Below are 14,731 nucleotides of genomic sequence, written 5' to 3'. Positions count from 1 at the left end.
AAGAAAGGGTCATCTGCCTGCTCCTCTTAATTTGCAAATCACCTGTGCTAACCACTAGGTTTGGAAAGGGCCCGAGGGAAACCTGATGTTACTCTCAGCCTAACTAGGTGAGACTAGTCCAATGCGAGATTCCCTAGAGCAGGAGGAACACAGGCCTCCCCCAGACGAGAAATCTTATCCACAGCCCTAGGACACTGAGAGTAAAGGAAGGGCTGGTTTCCTAAACTTGGAGAAAGAAGGAGATGGTGAGTCGTTCATGAAAGGAAGAGAAATCACTGTGTACGCAGGACTGGCTTGGAAGGAAGCCCCTGAGATCCTCAAGTCCACTTTGCCATGTGCCCCTGTTAGGTTGGGTCCCTAATTCAAGTACTATCCTTCCGCCTCCAATCCCAGGTCCTTGAATTTGGTTAAAGTCATGAATTGCTCAGATAGAGGAACTTCATTTATTAATTTCGGGTAAGTCCAGTTCCATTAATATTTACTGAGCACAAGCAGTTAGACAGTGTTAGCTGGGAGTCCTAGGAGCCCTAGGAACCAGCAATCCACAGTCATTTCCCAGAAAAATACCCCTGCTTCTCTCCGAGCACCCTCGGTTCCTCGAGTCAGCTTCTGGGTCTGATTCCTGCGAAACAGCGACATTTTCTCGTACCGGGGACTTCCATTGGACCCCGTGGGGCCTCCTTGAAACGCTGGAGGGTTAAAGGGCTGGGACTAGGAAAGGCTGGGGAGGTAAGGAAGGAAGGAGGGGGGAGAAACAAGGTGGTTTCTCACTCAATTCGTGTTCCAGTCGGGAGTCGGCCGTGTTCCCAGGCGCGGATCCTTTCGGACCAGAGACTGTTCCGGGAACAGCCTGGCACCCCGCGCGGTGCACTTTGGCTGGTCGGGTGCCCGCGTCTCACCCCTCCCACTTCTCTCCTCCCTCCGGGCTCCGAGCCTCACTCAGGGGCGTGTCCTGCCCTGCCTCCCTTTCACCGAGGTCCACTCCTCCGGTTACAGCGGCGGCGACAGCAGCCAGAGCGAGGGCTCAGATAGCTCCGGGTTTCTAGGAAGAACCTGTGGCCGCGGTGGCTGCAGCTCCGCGGGGGCACCTGTGTCGAGCAGGAGGGCTTGGGATTTGGGCCAGCCACTCTCTGAGCCCGAAGGAAGGGGCACCTCCCAGCCCCTTAGGAACCACTTCTCTGCAGAATCTCCACACGGAGCTGGGAGTACTGGTGGGGTAGACATGTGCAGGACCAGCTAGAGGGCTGAGAAAGGTAAACACTTGGTCCAGGTGTGGAGAAGCAGTGAAAACTGTGTCTGGGACCATGACAGCTTCCCCCCTGGACTTCGGGGAGGTGGAAACTTTCCTGGACAGGCATCCAGAGTTGTTGGAAGATTACTTGATGCGGAAGGGGAAGCAGGAGTTGGTGCAGAAGTGGCTGCAGAGGCACAGTGAGGGTCAGGGGGCTGTAGGCCCAAGGCCTGCCCTGGCCGGCACCGGCAGCGTGGCTCACGGCAGTGGTAGAGGCGGCGGCAGCAGCAGCGTGGATGGTGGCACCGGACACACTGACTCTGGCAAGAGCCAGCCCACTCCGGGTGGCGGGGACTCTGGTGGGGCTCCCCTGAGTCCCAGCTGGGCCAGTGGCAGCCGGGGCGATGGGAGCCCGCAGCGGAGAGCTTCTCAGAAAGAGCTGAGGAAGAGTTTTGCTCGCTCCAAAGCCATCCACGTGAACAGGACCTACGATGAACAAGTGACCTCCCGGGCCCAGGAGCCCCTGAGCAGTGTGCGGCGAAGGGCGCTTCTCCGGAAGGCCAGCTCCCTGCCCCCCACCACAGCCCATATTCTCAGTGCCCTGCTGGAATCAAGGGTGAATCTGCCTCAATATCCCCCTACGGCCATGGACTACAAGTGCCACCTCAAAAAGCATAATGAGCGTCAGTTCTTTCTGGAGCTGGTCAAGGATATCTCCAATGACCTTGACCTTACCAGCCTGAGCTACAAGATCCTCATCTTCGTCTGCCTCATGGTAGATGCTGACCGTTGCTCTCTGTTCCTGGTGGAAAGGGTGGCTGCTGGCAAGAAGAGTTTGGTTTCCAAATTGTTTGATGTGCATGCAGGGACCCCACTGCTGCCCTGCAGCAGCACAGAGAACTCAAACGAGGTGCAGGTTCCCTGGGGCAAAGGCATCATTGGCTATGTCGGGGAGCATGGAGAAACGGTCAACATTCCTGATGCCTATCAGGTAGGACTTTGTGTGTCCCCCTTCCAGAGCCCCACTGACCTGGGAGCCAAGCCTTCACTCACCCTTCAGCATCCAGGAACACATTACTACAGACCCTTCACAATATGATTCTTGCTATTTAAATTTCTTAGATTAGATTAGTTAGAATGTTTCTACACCATCTTTGATGTCATGATCTTGTCCTAACACAGTGAGTGGCTTGTGGAAAATTCATGTAGCCCAAGAGTTTCTTTTTTCATCCAATAATACCACACGTTCTCTGTCAAGATACTTTGTCTTTAAGAATAACAGTGTGTGGTTTTAGAGTGCATGCGTGGGGTGATAGAAAAAGGCACGTACTTCAGAATTCCAGTGTTAGTCTCAAGAAGATGAGCATGTTAGCATTTTTGATGTCTTTTTGGGACCATAATGCATTTCATTCTCATTCGTGGTTGGAAAGAGAACAAAGCGCCTGCCTGCTTTCCTGTCCCCTTCTCTCGTTCACAGTTGCATGAGTTCCAAAGTGGAGAAGAGGAAGAGAAGGGAGGTCAGGCAAAGAATGGGCCTCTGACTTATCGGTGCCTTTTTAGCATCTATTTTAACCGTTTTTGTTGTTGAGTTTACAGAAGTTGAACAAGTAGAAGGATTATTTATTTTTAGGCTGGAATACAGCATTATCTGCAATCAGCTTTTAATAGGACTGAGCAGTATTTTAGTTTGTGAAATGAAAAATTGATAATTTTCTAGCAACTCTGAAGGCAATGAGCAGGGTAAACATGCTAGTTTCAAGTGGAAAAGGAAACCCAACATGCTGTCATCTGGTATTTCTAACTAAGCTTTTTATTTTCACATGGATTTGAACTTGATATTAGATCCTGGATCCAAGAGCCGGCTGGTTCTAATTCCTTCACTATCTATCCACTGAGCATGGTGAAACCGGATGCCACTTTCTGTAGACTTCCCCAGGCTTCATAAGGACTGATAGAGGAGCAGTTCTTTCAGGTGTTAATAGAGCTACATGTTTTTCTAGAGTTTGGTTGCTATTGGTCAGAATGGCACAAGTGGTGGGAAGGACATGAAAGAAAAATGCTTTTATTTCATCTGCAAGTTGACAGTTTTACATAGAAAATTGATGAGCTCGTACTAAAACCAAGTTTCATGTATTTGTGAGGTGTCAGTATGTTATACAACCTTTTAATGTTAAGGAATGCCTATCAAAATACCATTTTTGTTAACCTTTTGTTATTGATTAGGTGCATTATTCATTATACACTTCTTGAGGACTGATAGCTTTCAGTCAATTAACCATGAATAATCTTTAACAAGTGTCTGGGTTTTTTTTTTTTTTAACAATTCTAGAAAACCATGGGAAGAAATAAAAGCATTTAATAATTGATATGTTGGAGATTCTGTATTCTAAACTCTCCTTTCCCAGGATTTCTACATGAACTTAGCACACTTGGACCAGCTTGGTCTTTTTCTGAGCTATGTCCCTCCCTTCAATTAAGTATTTTTGAATCAGCTTTACATTCTACTAAAGATTTTTTCTTGCATGCTTGGGCTAAAAAAAAATCTCTTTCTAGTTAGATGATACTTCTTATAGCCTAGAATTGCAGTCTTTTCTCTTTCTTGCCTTTACTTTTTTTATTCATCACCAACTGATTTTCTTCCATTTACGTAGCTTTTATTTCTTACTCCCCTCCTTCAGCTCCTAACTTTTATTTAATACTGTTTCATATACTGTCTTTTCTTCAAGAGCATAATTCCCAGCTTCCTCAACAGTTAACTTGTCTTCTTGGTGACTAGAACTGTGGCCAGAGGCATTATCACAGGCACAGAAAATAAGATTTTCAGCAGCTGTTTCTTCTGGGCCCTATTCTTACCCCGAAGACAGAGTGTAAAGCAAAGTTGCCTTTGGGTGTTTGAAAGCTGACTTTGGGACAGGAAAGGTACTGCTTTTGTTTCCCTCCAGGGTAGTGATGGTGACTGTGAGACTGGGTTGGTGGGAGGGCTGGCAAAGGTGGAAGAGAAGGGTATTGTTACATGGGTGGAGAGTTTAAGATTTTAGTTCATTCCTTGTATTTATTTCAATCTGCTTAGAAGGTTTCTACTTTCTTTTCCCATTGGCTACCACTATGTATTTTTTAACCTGGTGTGTTTTTTATGTTACTTAGGGTATTCATGGATGAAACTACTTATTTTCTTCATTATGGTGCATCATGGTCACCACTCGTGTGACCTCGGGAGAATTTCTTGATCTCTGAGTCTCAGTTTCCAGATCTGCAAAGTGGGAATAACACCTACATGACAAATTATTGTTTTGAAAATAAAATGAGATAATTGCATTCAAGTCTCCAAAACATTACCTGGCACACACAATTACTCAGAAATGGTAACAGGAAATGATGACTTTGATGGTATCTAGTTTGCTAGTATTCTTTTTCTTTCTTTCATCTCATTTTCAATTGTTTTTCTCCTTGTCAGGGACCGAGATGTGAACTTAGCACACTTGGACCAGCTTGGTCTTTTTCTGAGCTATGTCCCTCCCTTCAATTAAGTATTTTTGAATCAGCTTTACATTCTACTAAAGATTTCTCTAAATGTGATTGATAACACTTGACCTAGCCTATCCTATCAAAAGTTCTACACTTTGTTCCTCTTAGGCACCAATGCAGTATACACTTTTTACAAAGTTGTACTGATGTTGCATCCTTCTCAAGTTCTAGTATTTTTCCCCACCCACTTTCTGCTGTTATAGATTTCTTTTAATGAAAACTGACAATTTTCCAGATGCATGTTCTTGTATCATGGTGTTATTGTAATTCTCATCATGTATTGTTAACAGCTTGAACTTTCTGTGTAAAAAATGACCATCCTCCTTGATTCTTTATTAACTACTACATTTTAAAGATGTTTCTTGCTCAGATTCAACTAGTGTATTTTTTTTTCTTCAGGAGATGGAATTATCACATGGAGTTCCAAAATTCAAATCATTGGATAATTAGGTTGAGGATACTCTTGGATTAGTTTCAGAATGTGGGTGAGGCAAAGACACCGAATACACTTATGAGATTCTGACAACAAGAGTGGTATTGTGGAGTCAAGGATAGAGAATTTAATGAACTACTAAAGTTGAATGAAACTTTTGGCAGCAAAAATACTCCTCAGTTTATTTCATTATTTTTCATTACTTTCTTTAATTAGTCCTAAAAAACAGACTTAAAATTTGGAGACAAATAAAGAATTGCAAGAGGAAAAAATTATTTTAGGTACACAGTATGGATCCCAATGGCTGCCATTTATTTTTCCCCTGACAGTTATAAGTTATTAAACAGCCACTTTAATTTAGTAATGAAAACATTGCCCTCAAGAGGTTGAAAATAAGAGCACTCAAGTAACAGGTGTTCTCTTTGAGATTATTCTAAATATATAGAACACGGCACTTTAAACATTAATAAAAAGTGTGAGATGATATTTTTGTTAGTGTTGAAAGTAATGATACAGGTGTTTGATGGGCTTTGGGTATGAAAAGCAGCCCGGATGTTTTGTTAGGTGAACTGAGAAGAAGGGCAATGATGAAGAAGGGTTGCAGGTGTGCCAGACTTTCAGAAAACCCGATCTGTTTACACAACAGATTCATTAAGTCATTAGTTCCAACAAACATACACTGAATGCCCATTATACCTAAGGCTCTGGCTAGAGGCCTGCGGGTGTGCAAAGGTGAAAGGACATGCTTCTTGCATTGTAACTACTTACAGTCCAGGGGCATGTGCTATTCAGACTACTAATGCCAAGCTGTACTTGGTGACCCAAATTAAATGGCATTAGTGTTAGAGGAAAATGAAGTCTCATTATGATTGGGTTCATGATAGAAGACTTCATGGAGGAGGAGCCATTTTAGCTAGGAAAGGGGTTAGATTTTATTGTTGGAGATGGTTGTGACATCAGGGGAAGTGATAAGGGGATAGCAAAATGGCTTCAGCAGTGATATGATGATGAACAAGCCCAAAATATGTATAGGGGATGGTGAGCAGTTTAATTTGGCCAAAGTGTTGCATACAGTATATAATTAATGTTCAAAAGTAACTACTATTCAACAGTGATAGCAAAAGAAGAGGGGATCTTGAAATACCTGACTAAAGAATTTGAGCTTCATGTATAGTAGGCCAATGAGGGGCCCTTAAAAGCATTTCAGCATCACCAGAGTGATATTTTGGGTTACTTGGTCACTGTGGTTGAATGGATTGAACAAGAGGAGGCTCAAAGCTGTGAGAATAATGAGGAGTCTTTAAAAGGTAGTCTGGTAGAGCCATCTGGTAGATGAACAACTGAACTAAAGCAGGAATGGGGGAATGGACAGCAGGGGACATATGGGAGATGCCCTGCATGTGGACTTGGGCTGGCACAGAGAGAAGTCAGTGACAACTCAGAGTTTCTAAACCTGGGGAGTATGGAGGAGGGTAATGAAGTCAACAACAATAGGAAGAGATGCTGGGTAAATAAAGATTTTAAGTAGAGCCACCTATATAATGTGTGGAACTCAGTGCAAAATGATAAAGCAGGAGCCTGGCTGGAGGTGAAGTCAAGCATCCCTTCTTAAGGGTCTGCTGCCCAAACCCACAATAGATGTGAGACCCCCAAGAGATTTTAACTTCCATGCTGAGAAATTTTCAATACCTGGATTGGGGGTGGGTGAGAGGCTCCTGCTGTGTTGCCTGCCGAATTCATCACAGTGCTGTCAGCTCTGGGTTGGGATGAGTTCGGCCTTGCTCTTGCCCTTGATGGCATGGGTGTGCACCTGACCTTTCCCACACTCCCACCCAGACCCCAACCATGAGCAGAGGGGTCTGGGTGGCAGACATGGGATGTGGGCCTCTGCCCCAATCAATGTGAGCTGGTTGTGGCTCCTGGCCACAGGACAGGGTTGACAAGGGGGTAGTCTGCGTTGGGCCCAGGACACCAGAGGGTAGGAATCAGTGGCAGAGAACCAGTCCTGGGCAAGCAGTGGGAGAAGAGACTGAGTGTGAGCTGAGGCTTCAAGTTCCAGGCTCACATACCACTGTCTCATAGGACTCCAAAGCACAGATTCAAAGATCAAATTGAATCTCAAGCAGGGAGCCCCCTGCAACTTCACTGGTCACATGCCCAAGAGCCTGGCCTTGATTCTGAGTCATACTGAGTCTTAGGTGAAAAAGTTGAATTTTATTCCAGCCCAGGGTCTGCTGTTGTCACATAGCCTTAGTTTCACCCTAATTAAATTGTGTGCCATTTTCAGTGCCAGGATAGTGCCCTTCTGTTTCTGTGTTTTTCATCCTTTCTGCCAGGATTGCTCTGTCTTTATCTTTGCTCATTCATATCTTGCTCTGCTTTCTCATGATATAAGAAAGGAAGGCTGATTACTTATCCTTGAAGAGAGGAGATGGAAAACAAATGAAATATTATACACAAAGCTGTATTTAACAACACATTGTTCTATCCTATACCTTAAATAACAATATAAATAATACTATTTAATAATTAATTTTCACTGAATTTTATTTTTTATTTTATTTTAGAATAATCTCTGTTGAAGTAACTGCATTGAAAAGTGTTTGGCCCCAGAAAAGACTAATTGCATGTAGCTAGAAAATCAGTGACAAAAATGATTCATTCCCTAATGAGCCAGTGCTGACAGACATGGGTTTACAGCTCTGTGATTAAGTTACTGGCATTTGCTTAAGAGGCAGCTGTTGATCCCACTCCAACACTAGGATTATAGAGGAGCTTCATGAAATTTTATTTCAGCCTTGCACGTAGTGTTCGAAAAATTCCCCCAAGCCCACAAACATGTTCACTGCCTCAGAATCAGAATTGATTTTGTGCTTGAAGCAGGAAATGTTTCTATTTCAGCCCCTCTTCCTGACAGACACACGATCACGATAAACACAGTGACAAATTGCATTTGCTGCTTTGTACATGAGGCTAGATTACAGTAAAGTGCAGTTCCTACAGAATCATGGGGAGGTAATTTAAGGTTAACTTCATTTTTTCTCAAACCATAAGCTAAATGTTTACTAATCTGACCAGTTTATTTTGGGTCCTAAGATTTGGGTCACCTGTTTATTTACCAGGCTGTCTTAATTTGGAAGTTAGAATTTCGTGTTTAATACAGTGTTGAAGAGTCACAGGAATCTTTCCTCTGAAATAGCTTTGAGTTGTTTTATGGGAAAGTCAACAAAATCTTTGAGGTTCTCTGTTTGCTACTTAGACATTTATTCTGAGAGTGGTGTTTTCAACCACCTTCTTTTGGAAAGTAGAATTTGAACCATAAGAGAAGCAGTTTAGTCATAAAGTAGGGGATTGGGGTTCTAATATTTTAGGACAAAGTTTGGTTCCTGGTCATGTATAGGCATCTAGGCAAAACTTATTTATTTATTTATTTTAAAAATTAAAATAATAAGAAGGTTTCTTGGCATAAAAAGGGTGTTTTCTGCCCTGGCTGGTGTAGTTCAGTGGATTGAGCACAGGCCTTTGAACCAAAGGATCGAGGTTCAATTCCCAGTTAGGGTACATGCCTGGGTTGCAGGCCAGTTCCCAGCAGGGGACGCATGAGAGGCAACCACACATTGATGTTTCTCTCCCTCTCTCCTTCCCTTCTCCTCTAAAGATAAAGAAATAAAATCTTTTTAAAAAGTGTGTTTTCTGTATTTCTAAAAATTTCTTATTAATTGGCTGTTTTTGATGACTGAATAGTGGTTTCACGCATTAATGATAAATTCTATTTTCTACCACAAAAGATAGCATTAGGCTGATGCAAATTTGGTACAAGAAATCTCTTTCAATTGAAGGAAAAAATGAGGAACATTTTATATATCTCCTTAGGTGTCAAATTAAAAAAACTTAAATACAATGGTAGTCAAATGGAAAACTGAAGTTGACTACTGATTAACAAAAACCACACTTCAGGAGCACTGAACTTGAGTTAGGCATCAGCTCACTGGCAAGCGTGGCCTCTTTTAATCCTTTCAGTAATCCCTGGCGGTAGCTACCACCACCCCCATTTTATAGAAGGAGGAACTGAGGCTCGGAGAGGTTGAATAACTTGTCAAAGTCACTCAGCTGGGAAGCAAAGGAGCTGGGATTCAAAAAGATCTTCATATTCCACAAGTTTCATGCCTGCCACTCCTTTTGTGGCCTGTACTGATGACTAACTATTGTACAAACACTTAATCTGTCCCTTTGCTTTCTTTTCTCTTCCAGTTTAAATTTTTTCACCCCTTGAGCCCCATTGCATGAAACTCTTGGTAATCCCTGCCCCATCCCACCCAAATTAGACATGGTCTCCCTCCTTTAAACTTCTGTAATGCTTTAATGTGCTCCTTTCTGTTAGTATTATAAGTATTTGGGTATTTAAATGACCTCATGGCTGTGGACTCAAGATCAAGATATGATTTTTTATTTGTTATTCACTGCAGTGGATTGTATAGGACTTAATGCAGTTGAGTTAATTACCACTGATACCTTCCTTATATGGTCAGTTTAACCACCTGCAAGCAGAAACTTCCACCTAGTCTAGACAGCTAGACAGCTAAACCAGGAAATTCATCCTCTGGACATGTTTTTAACTCATTGGACCCTATTTTGCAGGCTTTGTAAAAAAAAAAAACAGGCTTGTGAAACCCAGGTAACTGGTGATTATATGAATTGCTTTGTGCATTGATCAAATCTTCATGTGGATTGCTAGACTCCTCCCTCCTCCCCTTTTTTTTCTCATACTTGTTTCTACATGGAGACCATGTGGTAGAGAAAGCAGACTGCCACTGACCAAATAGTAAGAAGAAGTAACAGCCCACTGCCAATTTCAAGGCAGGAGCATAGGATGCAGCATTTTTGGCCGACTGTTTTGGTTAACCCACTATTTTGGCTAACTGCATGCTCCAGTTTCCTCCTGCAGAGCCCATCACATAATAAAACTTACTGAAGCAAAAACACCCCTTACAGCCTTAGGTCTTGTAGAAATGAGGATTTTTCCTTTGAAAATCCTTTGAGATATGGGAGATTATATTGACCAACCTTATAAATATTTATGATAAGGCTTATGAAGTCTTACTATTATGTTGACCTATCTTGTAATTATGTATTTTTCAGAAACGTTGCTCTTTTAGTTATTGATTATATATCTTATGTTTCCCATACCCTCAAAAGGTCTCACTTTTGTAAATGCAACTTCTGAGACAGTTGCATTTACACCCTACTCTTTACGAGATGTAGTGACTAGATGTCCATGGGCCAAGTCCAAGTGAGAGCCATCTCTTTTCCTTCTCTCCCTTGTAGTTATCACCAGTGAATTGGCTGGCTGCTGCACCTCCTCCTCATCCTACCTCTTAGATGAAATAATAAGGTATTTTAAGGTAAATAGTACAGCTTTTCTTGTTATGTAGAAATTTATTGCCACCCTTCAATCTGAAGAAGAGGGTGTCACTACAAGCAACCTGAGAGCTACAGCTGTGGGAGAGCCAGTGCTGTGGCGCTCAGGGAGAGAAACTCAGACACTGGTAACCATGACCTTGGGCGAGAGGGAAACACTACCCTCCACACTCCCTCCGTCTCCTGCCAACACCACTCATTGGTGGAACCCAGCTTTGTTTGAGGCCCAGAGGTCAAAGAAAGCCCTGATGCCATGGCTCATGGGAGTTAGCCTCCAGTCACAGAATGGGGCAGTGAAAGGTGGCAAGCGCATCTGGAGAGCCAAGTGGGACTGTCGAGAGTCACCAGGGGTATTAGCTTCCTCATCCAGGATGTGAGTGTAGGGACCAAGTCAGGTAGGAATATCTTTCTTTTTTAAAAAAATTAATTAATTAATTAATTAATTATTTTATTGTTGTTTAAGTATCGTTGTCTCCATTTTCCCACCAACGCTTTCCCCTGCCCCACTCACACCCACCTCCCACCCTCAGTCCTACCTAACTTTGTCCAAGGGTCCTTTATACACGTTCCTTGATGATCCTTCCTTCTTTGATTTGAACACTGAATTCCAGCAGGTTACAGAGCATAATGATTGAAATCTGTTGAAAATGAGCCCAGAAATCCCATAATGGTATTTGGTTGTTTTATTTGCTTCAAGTAATTCTGTTTATTCCTGATACTCTATTTCCCAGAAGAAAGTCTACTTTCTAGTAGACTTGAGGTGACTTGGGCCAAACACATGTGCAGGGAAAAGATGATTCTGGTCTTGTTATAAAACCTTTCCCTGTACTACCTGATTGAGCCCACTTGTTTGAGAATTAAAATTTTAAACTACTAATCACTCTGTGAAACTGTAAAAGACATCAGAGTGTAATAAAAATATTCTCTAGACTGGGAGACAGGAATCTTGGATTCTATTTCCAGTTCTGCCTTAGTTTTTTCAGCTATAACATAAGGATAATATGTCCAAATATGTCTACTCCATATGGTATTTTGTAAGGATACAATCACTAAATCTAATCATTAGATTCTAAAGAGAGCATGGAAAAGCATATTCAAATAAATGAAGTAAGAAATACAAGGCTTTGTGAATATATTTTTAAAATTATTTATTTATTTATTTATTTATCTTTAGAAGGGAAGGGAAGGAGAGAGGGAGAGAAACATCAATGTATGGTTGCCTCTAGTGCATCCCCTGCTGGGAACTGGCCTGCAGGGAACTGGCTTGCAACCCAGGCATGTGTTTTGACTGGGAATTGAACCACAATCCTCTGGTTTGCAGGCCTGCGCTCAATCCACTGAGCTATACCAGCCAGGGCTTTTGTTAATATTTTTAAATGCACAATCCAGTAGGCTTTATTTATGGAGCCTGACCCTGGGGAGACCTTGCACATAAAAGGAGAACTTTGTTTTAAAATGTGGTAGTACCTGTATTGACTATGTTTTCTTCTCTTCTGTATTCTTGATATTCTGGCCTTGGGAGCCTTGATCCTGGAGAGACTGTCTCTCCCAGGGCAAGCTAATAAGTGGAGAGAGCAGATGACTCCCTTGCTAGTGTGCCTTTGACACACAAACCAACCTATCCAGAGCTCCCCATCTCCACTGTCTCCTTTATCAAACTCTCACGCAAGCCACTAAACCCCCCGGCCCTAAGTCATCCTGGTACTGAACAACGAGGGCTCACCTCTACAGCCCAGGACCTGTGAGAATTATTCAAATTATCGAATCATAAACGAACTCAGGGAACCTGGCCTCTTTCACTCATTCCTTCCTGAAAGAACCCCAATACAGGTTCCGGGCCATGTCTGCCCTCTCCCCTTCTGCCTCCTGACCGACCCTGGTCTGTTGCCACGTGGCCCTGGATGGTATGCTGTGCCTCTGGTTTCTCAAGATCTGTGACTTCGACATTCCTCCTTCATGACAGTCATTCCCGTGTCTGTGTGTTGTATCATACCTGATTAAAACAAGTCTCAGGTGCATTTTAACACAGTATCACACATACACGATGTTTTATACACAGGTGATGATTACTTTAAAATATAAGGTAATCAAATGCTTTACTTGAGTATTAGACTGTCAGGATTCACTGGCCATATACATATTCTGCAATTGATAAGTATGAAAAAATTAATTTAACTTCCTTCCTTCCTTTCTTTCTTTCTTTCTTTCTTTCTTTCTTTCTTTCCTTGGTTCTTTCTTCCCAATTGATCACTGTCTATTTTTATAGTATAATATGTAATATCAAAAGTATCCATTGGAAGACCTGGCTGGTGTAGCTCAGTGGATTGAGCGCAGGCCTGCAAACCAGAGTATCGCGGTTTGATTCCCAGTCAGGGCACATGCCTGGGTTGCAGGTTAGTTCCCAATAGGGGATGCATGAAAATCAACCACACATTGATATTTCTTTCCCTCTCTCCTTCCCTTCCTCTCTAAAGATAAATAAATAAAATATTAAAAAAGTATCCATTGGGTTTCTGTGCTATAAATTCCCATATGAAATATTCAGATCTATCACTTATTGTTCCATTCTCAATATACTAGAAATTTTTTAAAATAGCAATATTTGGATCCAGTACTTGTAAACTAAATAAATTCTAGGTGCTGACATTAAAGAGCAAATGAACACTGAAGCTCAGTGCTTGTCATCAAGCTCTCACAGTTTACTGGGCTAGGTGGAATCTGTGACAGAATTCTATTCTAAATGTGCTGACTATTTCCTAAAAAGACAGGCTTTTTTATTTCATGTTTTTCTGTGTAGACACGGTGTTAGTTTTAATACTATGCATTATCCCTTTTCTACTTATGCCTATAGTACTTAGATTATCAGAATGTTCTAACCTTCACTTTCTTTCATTTTAATGAAATAACATGATAGCCCTTTTTCATTGAAATGGCTGTACAAGTTTGATGAGATAATAGTTTTCACAGCTATTTGGCAACTTAATGTGCACAATTACATGTTTAAAGTTTTAATAACAGCTGTAATGGAATTAAGAATTGTAGGCCTGGGATATTGTGGGAAGAATCATCCCTGGGTTACTAAGGAAACCAGTCTAGATTTTACTCTTTTGTACATAAGGTCATCTGGAAAAGGGAAGCCCTAGTCCCCATTCTTTAACGGCCCCTTTATGGAGTACCCATATTTCCCCCTTAGTCTCATTCTCCTTTTGCTTCCCGAGGACCACCGAGTGAGAGGGTGTATGTGCTATGCAGTTGTTAAGGCTGGCTTTTTAAAATTTGCCTTTAGGTACGTGAGATTGAGGTCAGGTTCTTCTGTCACTTCCTCTTCTTTGAACATTGTCTTTGAAAGCCCAGAACAACCAAAGAAGGTACTATCTCCTTTTTATCATGGCCCAGAGATTATCATGTAGACAAGCAAGGAGGAGAGGAGCCGGAGGCAGTGAATGTGCTGGGCTTTGCAGAGCAGGCAGAGGAGCACAGAATCTCTGGAGAAGAAGCTGATAGCACAGCTGGGAGCCAAGGCCTCTCTGCTGTCTCTCCTCTGCCACCCAGTTCTCAAATGAAGAAGCAAGAGGAACAGCTTCGGATTTGGTCCCCCCTCTTTTTTTTTTTTTATCATGCCTGCTGTGAGTCCCACTGAATAGGCACAAAGGAATTGGCATTCAAGGAGCTCCTATTACTTTAAAGTAGGAAAGGCAGAAAACATTTTTACACCTTTAAATTAACCAAATTGAGGTGATCTGCTATGTGAAATTAAAGAACAAAAAGGTCAACTAGGGAAGAAGAATCATTGTCATTGTAGGGATGTTTTATACCTAAGACCTTGAGTTTCTATTGAAGAAACAATCAATTTTATTATTTAGAAATAGCCTTGAAATAATGAGAATCAATTGTTCACGTATATAGTCATATAACAATATTAATCTATTCTTGTAGCAACCTTAGGGAATCTGTACAATTTAATGCAGAATTATATGGAAATCATGTAGTACAGAGACTGCTGGTCATGATGGTGGCATAGGTAAACATGGCTCACCTCCTAAACAACCACATCAACATTACAAGTAAATTATAGAACAACTATCACTCAGAGCCATCAGAAATCAAGTTGAATGGAAATCTGA

The 14,731-nt window shown here is 42.1% G+C and overlaps 1 protein-coding gene across 1 annotated transcript in view; it reads left to right on the top strand.

Moving 5' to 3' along the window:
• Positions 1-999: 999 nt before the first annotated feature.
• Positions 1,000-14,731, top strand: part of PDE11A (phosphodiesterase 11A) — a 312,626-nt gene continuing 298,894 nt past the window's right edge. Inside the window, exon 1 of the mRNA XM_037130066.2 lies at positions 1,000-2,222. Within this exon, the coding sequence (XP_036985961.2) occupies positions 1,305-2,222 (918 nt within the window). The 5' untranslated portion in view covers positions 1,000-1,304. The remainder of the gene's footprint in view (positions 2,223-14,731) is intronic.

Source organism: Artibeus jamaicensis, unplaced genomic scaffold, assembly GCF_021234435.1.
Source record: "Artibeus jamaicensis isolate MK-2021 breed Jamaican fruit bat unplaced genomic scaffold, CSHL_Jam_final contig_391, whole genome shotgun sequence".
In the NCBI taxonomy this organism is placed as follows: domain Eukaryota; kingdom Metazoa; phylum Chordata; class Mammalia; order Chiroptera; family Phyllostomidae; genus Artibeus; species Artibeus jamaicensis.
The sequence above is the reverse complement of the archived record's forward strand: the minus strand, read 5'-3'. Positions and strand labels throughout refer to the sequence as shown.